This window comes from Corvus kubaryi, unplaced genomic scaffold, assembly GCF_017639235.1.
Source record: "Corvus kubaryi isolate FWS band 111438036 unplaced genomic scaffold, C.kubaryi_AGA036_p1.0 137, whole genome shotgun sequence".
NCBI lineage: Eukaryota > Metazoa > Chordata > Aves > Passeriformes > Corvidae > Corvus > Corvus kubaryi.
The window spans coordinates 31,549,749-31,560,004 of NW_024580671.1; the positions used below are offsets into that span (position 1 = coordinate 31,549,749).

Sequence of the window (10,256 nt, forward strand, 5' to 3'; positions counted from 1 at the left end):
CATGAGAGCAGAGTATAGAGGCAGGGTAGAATTCCCTCCTTCCACCTGCTAGCCATTCTGCTTTGGATGCAGCCCAGGACACGGTTGGTTTCTGGACTGTGAGCGCACACTTCTGGGTCATGTCCAGCTTCTCCTCCACCAGCACCCCCAAGTCCTTTGCACAGGACTGCTCTCGTTCTGTTCAATCCCCAGCCTATGTGGACATTGGGGGCTGCCCCAACCCAGGTGCAGCACCTTGCACTTGGCTTTGTTGAACCTGATGATGTTCTAATGGGCCCACCTCTCGAGCTTGTCCAGGTCCTCCTGGATTTTTAAAGGAATGGAAATGATAAAAATGCCTTCATCAGGTATGCATAAATGTTTGTAGTCAACTACTCTGCATCTAATCTACCATATGCTTGAAGAACTTCTTGTAAGTAGCTTGACGTGAACTGCAGTTATAAGTGATGTGGTCTCACTAATATGCACTGTGATTTGGATCATATATTCTACTGTGAATATTTTTTATGTTGGATGTACCTCATGTCGGCTAAATTTGGTTTGCGACTATGCAGAGACTATTAAATACACAAATGTAAAAATAAAATCCTCTCGGGCATGTGCAGAAAAGTAAAATTGAAGGAAGATATTCAGTGTTAAGTGGGCTGAAGGATTTTTTTTTTTAAGAAATCTTTCTTGGCTTTATTGAAATTTGAATTCCATATGTCAAGTTTCTCTGAGCCACTTAAGGAAAAATGTAGTGAAATGCTGCCACAAGAGGGCCTGTCTTGCAGCGCTGTTGAAAAAACACTTCTGGGAAAGGATGTGAGCAATCTTTGAGCTATTAGTGAGGATTAGTTGTGGCCTGAATGAATGTCTTTGTGATATTCTGAAAGACATTTTGAGTGTGTTGACTTAATTCTTGCCTGCCCCACTAGTCATATTCTATAACCATTGTCTGTGTGCAGTGGAACCTCCGTGTGGAGTTTGATATTGGTATGACAGCATTAACTACTGCAGAAGGAGATGGATAGGTATCTAAAATCTTGTCAAAATCCAGAAAATTCAGACAATTGTGTTTTGGTTGTTTTGCAGTTGCCTTGTAGAAGGAGATGCTAAAGAAGAAATCTTGCAGCCTCCAGAGCCTCAGCCAGTACCACCAATCCTAACACCATCTCCCCCATCGGCTTATCCAACAGTCACTACGGTGTGGCAGGACAATGACAGATACCATCCAAAGCCAGTTTTGCACATGGTTTCATCAGAGCATTCAACAGACCTCAACGAGAATTATAATAAGTCCACAGAACATTCAGGGAAGAATGAACCCAGCGAATACGCAGAGAAGAGGCTGGAGCGCAACTTAAGTTTTGAGATCAAGAAGGTACCTCTTCAGGAGGGACCACGAAGCTTTGATGGGAACTCCCTGTTGAACAGGGGACATGCAATTAAAATTAAGCCTGTGTCATCCTGTGTAATTGATAAGAACTTTAAGCCACAGGAACAGATTTCAGGGGATTCATTTGTAGATGCTCCTCAAAACTCATGTATGGAATACAGCGTGCCACAGTCTAATACAGCCTTAATACCTTCACCAGAAAGTCTGCAGAGTCAGCAGGTGTCTGATAACCCACCCAGACCAGATCGTCTGCCTCTGGCAGAAAAGGGACACGCCACATGGTCACTACATGGGCCTGAAAATGCACTGCGTACGTCCGTGTCTGAAGAGTTGTCTTCAGACACCTTGTGTCACGGTGTTAAAACTCTCTCTCTAGTATCAAACACCCCAGTTGAACATCCTTCCAGTGATACTGTTGATCATACTCCTCTTTCTGTTCGAGCACCCCTCTGTTTTACTAATCCTCTCCATTCAGATGATTCTGACACGGATGAGATGAACTTTGACGGAGCCATGAGCAAAAGCGCGTCCAATGTGTCAACCGCAAGTGCCACAGTCTCTGCTGCCACTAATACTGAAAACATTTCTGCCAGAAAAGTATTGCCAATGTCTATTGCTAGGCAAGACTTAACAGCTGTAACATGTTCTGAAGATGGCAAAGGTAGGTTTCATTGAGGTTCAGAAGTGCTGCTCTTTATCTAGCTGCATCTGTGGAATTGGACAACACAAATTTCTTTGCAACGCAATTTTCTAAATGTAAATTTAATCAATGCAGTATGGCAGCTTCAGAGAGGGCACAACTCTTTTCCTAACAGCTTTCAAATTGCATGTGAGCTGTTTTTGGTGTAAGGTACTACAGACCATGATTAGCTGCTTCAAAAGCTGTACTGTGAGCTTTATTGTGAACATTTGTTTAATGCTTTATTTATAATGCCTTCCTGTAGGTTTGTGTGTAATTGTAGGTTTCTATGTTATTATTTGGTGCATATTTTTTCTCTACACCCAGTTTCATGGAAGTGTCTATAATAATTGGGGATTGACTAGTCAAAGCATTTTCAACAGGCTTGTGCAAATACATAACAATTTCATGCTTATTGGTTGATGTGCTGTTCCTAAAAATGTAGATGTAACCTAATTCACTGTGTTGGTCTTTGAAGTTGCTCATGATTTGGCTCCTGCATTTTAACAGTGTTGTAAATATTTAGCTGTGCTTTCCTCTTTTTCTGTACATGGCTGGGGGTGACAAGCTAATACGGCTGTTCATCTAAACATCCATGTTATGCTTTATTAGCACTTCGAAAATTATTTAGTGGCTTTTTATCTTTTACTACTTTTTTTGAATTTTTTTTGGTGAAAGTTTCAAGTTCTAACATTTTCAAGTTAGAACGTTGTTTGTTGAAGGCAAAAGGGTCCCAAAACACACGGGTACAGATTTCAGTCAGGCTGGCACACTTAAGAGCAGATGGAGCACAGAGCTGGGAAGAGTAGATTAGGTCTCAGTAACTGCTTGAGCAAAGCCCAACAAAACAAGAAGTAAGGCTGTGGAGCTGAAGGAAGAGCATGAACTTCTGGATTCAGCTCAGACTCTTGTGCTTGGAGCTGCTTACAGTGATGGCCTCACCTCAGGAGCCTGTGCAGACTTCATGAATTTCTGAAGTGAAATGAGGCTCAGTGTATGATGCAAGATGCAGAACCAGCTGAATTGAAAATACCAGCTTTGTGAACTAAATGTTCACCAAAAGTCATATATCCAGAGATGTGAACTGTTTTGCAGCCTTAAAAACAATCTGTTTCTATAGATCTTGATATAGATCTATACGTATTGTGAATTGTATCTGTAGATTGTGACATTATATGTAAACACAGGACAATACTTGCACATAGTGTGTATTTTTAATGCTGGGACTTAAAAGATGCTCTGCAGAGCTGACAATGTCCTTTTGTCATAGCTATTTCAACTTTGCAAGCAGTCCTCCTTGTATTTGTTTTATAGATTTGCAGGCTATTGTATTTTTCCTTTTAGCCAGAATTTTTTTTCTTCTTTCCCAGAGCAATTATTGTTTATCACACTGTTTGAAAATTATCACCTCTCTGTGCATCTCATTATGTAGATGCTATAAGAACGTGCAAATAAAATAAGTGATATGTCATAAATATGATAAAGAATTGGAGAAATGTCACTATAGAATTTGATTCATGTAACTGTGTATCAGAAACGTCTTGAAGTAACAGTTACAGCCTTTGTGCTGCTGGTATGTTGATGATTTCACAGGAATTGATTAAAATTCTAGCATTAATTTTTTTATCATTTATCTCTTGTTATTAAGGGTGCATCTCTTCCCACTTTGTATGATAGTGAACGCTTCCCATTTTCTGTTCTGGTTGCAGGTCTTGTAATCCCTCTGGGACTCAAGAATATAGGGTTAGATCGATTTGCACCAGTGATCCTAAACCCTGTTTACAGTGGCTTTCTCATTTTCATTCTGGCTTAGGACTCTTCTATCTGAAGCTGGGAATGTGGCTGCAATCACCAGTGAAACTTGTCTGTGAACTTACCAGCCCCCTAATTGCCTAACCATAGCTGCTGGTGTACATGATCTTACCACACAGTTAAATCCTCTTTTTCATTCAAATGCAGTGAAAAGTAGTTGTACCCTGAGGTAAAAGGAAAAAAAAACCAAACAAAGAGAACAATAAAACATCAACAACATCCAAAACAAAACCCTAAAAACTCATTTTCAGTTAGTGCATATCCATGGTGACTTTACTTCCTGGTTTGATAGAGGCCCTTTCTGTTAATGGTTTTCTTGTGCTGTATAGTAAATTTGAGATGGAGGGGGTCTCAGAAGTCACTTGGAACATGCTGGCTTGTAGAAATTGATGGAATTCTGTCCCTGCAGCAGCTGGGCATGCTGGCAGCTCAAGCTTCATGGCTTTACTAGTTGAAATGTGTCTTCGTATTTTTGAATCCTGTGCAGAGTACAGTGGTCAGATGAGATTTCTTATGGCAGCAGCTATTTTAAATTGTTTTAAACCTTTAATTATGACTCCAAATTTCTTAGCAGGTCAGAGAGGGGCTTTTGCTGCCAGAATAGCTTGTGCTCGTACACCCTTGGGAGGTGAGAGGGAACAGACTGGGGACAGGATGTGGTATTGGCATCAACAGTAGCCATCTCCTCAGGCTCCTATTTACCCTTCTGCCTAGTAAACCTTGCACTAGGCTGTTTAACTAGTTTGTATCAGTGGTGTGGGAGCCAGTGAGCCTCAACATGGACTTGGGGAGCAAAACTGAGACCTGAAAGAAGGAAGAAAAAGTATTCTTTGGAGTTACTGAGTTACTGAGGAGTTTTTTCCTCCAAATTATTTAGACTGAAAATGCTTTGTTTTCTTGCATAACACTCAAACTGATCCTACGCCCTTAATGTGAAGTTAATGTTGTTAGATGAAGTTGCTCCACGGCGTTACTGTGGTAAACCAAAATGTTTAATAATACTTAGAACAAGTTTTTCTTTTGCTTTAGATTTTATACCAAGTTTAGAATTATCTCATATATGAAAAGATCAACTTCTAAAAGTCTAGGAGAAAATCTGTGTTTTTTAACTTATCTAAATGTCATATTTGATTTAGATGCTGATGCTAGTGAAGATTCCTCTCCCCTGCTCCCAGAAAGAACACCAGAATCATTTGTATTAGCAAGTGAACAGAGTGAGTTCTTGATGTTTGGTGATAATTGGAAATAAAATGTGAAGAGCATGTCAGTATTGTATTGTATTTGAATACCCCGAGTTTTGGTTAGTATGTTGGAGCAAATTGTAAAATGGAATGAAAGCTAGCACATGTAGCAGCTTATTTTGAGGTTTAACCTCTACACACCCTTGAACACAGAGAAATTATTTTTCATTTTCTGACTAAATATGCTGTTATATGATATTTAAGTAATTTGAGACTTCAGTATTAGTGGAGCTGGTTTTCAATCTGAAGGGTATGGAAATGAGATGATACAATGGGAAGATGCAGTACAGTGAGGGAATTTCCCAGCTGTTTTAGTTTCCTACTGCTCCCAGGTAGGGAATGGGTACTCACATGAACAGTGTTTATCTGATTCCCCTTTCTTGGGCAAAGGAAAGATGATGACACCTCATTCTGCACTGCATGTAGTGAACAAGCCCAGTTTGTGGTTCACTCTTTGCCTGTGTCAAAAGGGTAACTGCAAGAGAAAGCTAACACTTACAAATGATGTGCTCCTATTATTTTGTCCATTTGTCAAGCTAATTAATGGCAGAATACAAAACAGATTAATTGAAATTAAGTGATAAATTAGGTTGATGCTTGGTACCTCCCAGAAAACCTAGTATCAATGTAGTTATTTACTGAGACTTTCGTTTAGTGTCATTTTGAAACTCAAAAAATTTTGGCCCAATAGTTAATCTAGGTATTTGCAGCATAAAAACATTGAAGTTCTGTAAATGTGTTCTTTGAGCATCACGAGCATAGGTAGTTGAGTCAGAGTGATCCTTTCTTTGGATATTGTGGACCTGCTGCTTTTCTGTGACCACACAAGGAACAAAGTTGATTTCTTAAAAAAAAAAAAAAAATCTCTCTCCAGGACTGGAATCACTAAAACACTTCCATTTTGTTTGTCTTGTTGCATGATGTCAGTAAAGGACAGGTGTGGCTGTCCTGACTTGTATGTTTACTTAGGAGTTCTGAAAAACACCTATTATTACTGCACAGCTGATGTAACAGAAGTTCTAAAACATCCTTGAAAAAGAAGCCAATTCCCTGTTGATTAGGAACCTCGAAAGGAACAAAATGAACAGCCACAATGCAAACACTGCAGTCTTGTGTTTTGAGTTATATTGTGGCATTTTGCTTTATCTGGAGCACTTCTCACGTAAAGAAATTTTCATGTTTTTACAAGCATTTAATTTTTCAAAAAATGGTGTAGAGCACATTTCTAATGCTGTGTACTAATGCCTCATCATGAGGAGAACTGAAGTATGTTGAGTTGATTTAATTCTTCCTAGGCACGCCCTTGCCGAAGCCAGTTCTGGTTGCACAGTCGGAGTGGAGCGTGTTGCGTGATCAGCATCTGCCTGAGCAAACAGCCTCCACGGTAAGCCCAGGAGACAAGTCTGTACTAATCAGTCAGTTCTGGTTTGGTTGGGAGCTACAACAAAAAGCAAAATACATACTTGTGAGAAGTTGCAGCTGTTGGTCATCTACAACTGGCCAGTTTTACCTCCGCCTGAGCTGCTGAATTGATGTGAAGAGCATGTTTTCTTTCCAAGAAAATTATCTGGTTTTCTAAGGTCAGCAATACTTTTAAAAGGAGTCATCCTTAATATATCTTAAATTATGGCCTTAAGAGTGTAAATATGCTGCTTTTAGGGAGCTTGCTGCCTGCCCTTAATGGATCCTAGGCCAGTTCAAACTGGAAGAGAATTGCAGTCTCTTATCCAAGCTGCTGTATGGAGCAGAGCCTCAGTCCAGGGTAACCAGAGCTTTTTCTAGCTGGGTCCTGAAAACCTCAGAGATGGACACTTTTTATCATCTATGGGCAACCTGTTCCACTGCCTGAAAATGGTTTTTTCTTATGTCCATATTTATTTTAAACAAACCATGTTTTGCCCATCAAATTTCACTTTTCACTCATACAGCTCAAAGTCATCCAGCATGATCTAGGCAAAATTCTAAAAGCATATAAATCCTTTTGACATTTTTCACTTTTTTTCATGTGCCGCCCCCCATACCTCGCTTAAAAATACGACAAAAAAAAAAAAGATGTGAGTTTTCAGGGACTGTAAATGTAGTGTGAGAACTAACCTACCTAAATTTGCAAATAAATTGCAGTGTCATGTTTTCAAATTTTCATTAAATGCTAAGGTTCTAATAGTAAACTGTTTTATTAACTACGGTAGCATTTTTTGTCAATGTTGAGTCAAGTAAAAAATGTAGAAGCAAGTAGGTATTTCCATGAATGTTACATGTTTTTCACAAAGTTTTCATAATCTTAAATTTCTCACTTTTTAGTTTTTTGGAAGTGGTTTGTGTAATTATTTTATATATCTCTCATTAACAGGGTTTGAAAACAACTTCACCTATACTACCTGGTAAGTGGCGGAAAAGCTTTTTTAATTTTTTTTTTTCAAAATACATTTTTCCTACTGAACAAAAATTTGCCTGAACTTCATGTTTGCTGTGAAGATATTGTCAGTATATTGTCAAATATATTATACTGAATATATTGTTACATATGATGTCTAAACACCTTTAGTTCAGAAAGAACATGAACAGATGCCTTCATGTTGATGTATTAAATAGCACTGTGAGTTTTTGCCATAAATAGGTGCTATGTGGGATTTCCATACAAACTAACACAAAATAATAATCCAGATTTGGCAAGCAGGAATATGTTGCTCTCACTGAACATCTACTTCATAAACAATTTTCAAGTATTGCTTTTAGGAAATGAGAAATTGGCTTTGAAAGCTTTATTTTTGTAAATAATATTTGCTGCCAGCTGTTTTCTGGACTGTAATGACAAGTGGCATTGCCACAGTGGTGACTAAATGAATGTTGTTACAGTGAGGGCTCTGTGTATTTTCCAGATCGTCCTGAACGAAGCAACAAAACACCAACTGACATTTTACCTCAGATTTCTTTTTCTGGTTCCACTGATACAAGAGGTCAAATTTCAGAATTTCCTGCAGAAGTAACAGATATTGGTAATTACAAATCTTTCAAAATATGATCACTAGATGACTTAAACAGGGGATTCAGTATCAGTACTGGTTTGGATAGCTGCTGCTACTGGCACCCTCCAACTCACTGAGATGCAGAACCCAGACAAATAAGCCTGCCTAGTCTTTTTAGGAGTGCTGAAGGAGTTTTCCCCAGAATAAATGATTAAATAATTCTTCACTTTGAAAAAACCACAAAGTGTATAAAATATAGAATTTGTCAAATGGGTTATAATTTTTGTAAAGCACCAAAAACTTCCAGAAATAATACCTGATAACTGCTTAGGTATGCAGAGAAGGAGGAAAAAAAAAGATAACAAAGGCTGTAATACTGTATTTACTGAAAAGTACTTTCCAGTGAGTTTTAAGTACTGAACTATAATGATATACAAATTCTTCATATTTGTATTTCCTATGGCCAGAGTGCCTTCAAAATTCCTCATAATACAAAATTGTTTTCTAGCCCTGAGAGTAAATCTGTTCTGTAAGAGCTGGAGCATGTCTTAGTGATCTTCTGACTTAGTTATCTTCTGCCAGCCTTTGTGAGCCTGTGTTGTACCAGCAGACAAAAGTATTAAATGCATTTCTTTCCTTAGGTTTTGGTAACCGCTGTGCAAAGCCCAGAGGACCAAGAGAGCCACCCTCAGAATGGACATGATCCAAGATCCAATGGACATACTATCAATAAATTATACTGGAAAACTCAAGTGCCACTGAGAACTAGAGAAATAGTGTTCCACTTTCCTGGGGGGCAACTAACACAGAGCAGTGTAGATCTAACTATCAATGGTACATTCTTGCAGTGTATCCCATGCAAAACCTGACACATGGTTCACAACAGTGGATTCCAGTATTACAACCTAACTTTTTTGCTGGGGCCATCTACCTGCCTTACTACACTTAGGAGAAAGTATTACATATGATTTATTTTGTAACTTCAAGTATTATTGCCTTAATGTCTTTTAACTCTGTTACACGCTGCTTGTAGACATATGTTAATATAGTAATACTTTTGACAGATTGTGTTTATGGACTACTTTTTGCTAACATTTGATTACCATGTATGCATTATTTTGTATATGTACAGGGCAAGTAAGTATATAATTTGATAAAGTTGCAATCATAAAATATTAACAGAAGATGTAAGAAATCTCTGCATGATCTAAATTTTTGTGTACCTTATTTGTAAATTATTTGCCCTGAAGTTTTAGAAAATAGTTTCTGGGGTTTTTTACAAAAATTGCTGGACACATACAGCCAGAATTGCAGGTTAGCAGAGATAAAAGATTGTAATGCATTTTGTAAATTGTAAGCAAAAGGTTATTTTTATATTATATACTGTTTAATTGTCAGACCTGATTTGTTCTGGTTTTCATCTAGTCATGGAGATTCAGTAAGTGCCTTGGAACAGTATTGAATTCTCTTAGCCTGTGTATGTTACTTCAGTGTTTTGAGTTCATCTGGAATTAGATTATCAAAAGTATTTGTACATTTCTTAGTATATTTGACCTGCCAGTAAAAGAGAAACCATTTTACATAACCAACACTCCTTAGTTTTCATTTTAATGTTTCATCAGTTACAATCTTTAGAAAATTCATCTCTATCACCTTTCTGTATAGTAGGATTTTGCGGTTTTAATATGACGTGTTTCTAATTTGGGAAAACCAGAACACACTGGTAAAAGGACTGTTTCAATACCACTGTCTTCTCTTACAGATGGGGAATCCAATTTTTGTTGTTCAGCAACTGTGTATGTAAGAAAGCAACTTATATGAAGGTTCACCTGGAGCCCTTGCAGCTACACTGTATCTTGGCAATATATTATGTCAAGAGTTAATCCTTATAAGGATTCCTTACTTAAACTTTTCTGTAATACAATCTTTAAATTAAAGAAAGCAAAAATCTCACTATGGGTGTTTTTACTCTTAGGAAAGAAAACTTGTGTCCAGAAGCAAAGTGTAACAGAGTGATGGATGGCAGTCTGGGCTAGCTTACAGATCTCATACTTGAACAGAACACTGACACTCAGGACCTTATTTTTAGTAACTACTTTTAAAGTTCTGGCTAGCAATAATGTCAGAGAAGCAAAGAAGAATGTGTAGAAGAAAATGTTCATTTTAGGTAGAGAAACTAT

General features: G+C 38.0%; 1 protein-coding gene across 3 annotated transcripts in view; it reads left to right on the top strand.

The window, feature by feature from the left end:
- PTPN12 (protein tyrosine phosphatase non-receptor type 12) overlaps positions 1–10,029 on the top strand; it is a 70,618-nt gene extending 60,589 nt beyond the window's left edge. Inside the window, exons 13-18 of one of the 3 annotated variants that reach the window (XM_042018436.1) lie at positions 1,075–2,039; positions 5,006–5,083; positions 6,406–6,494; positions 7,461–7,491; positions 7,990–8,106; positions 8,718–10,029. In XM_042018436.1, the coding sequence (XP_041874370.1) occupies positions 1,075–2,039; positions 5,006–5,083; positions 6,406–6,494; positions 7,461–7,491; positions 7,990–8,106; positions 8,718–8,779 (1,342 nt within the window). In that variant the 3' untranslated portion in view covers positions 8,780–10,029. The remainder of the gene's footprint in view (positions 1–1,074; positions 2,040–5,005; positions 5,084–6,405; positions 6,495–7,460; positions 7,492–7,989; positions 8,107–8,717) is intronic. The other 2 variants (XM_042018439.1, XM_042018437.1) reach the window with 2 other exon arrangements.
- The last annotated feature ends 227 nt before the right edge of the window (positions 10,030–10,256 follow it).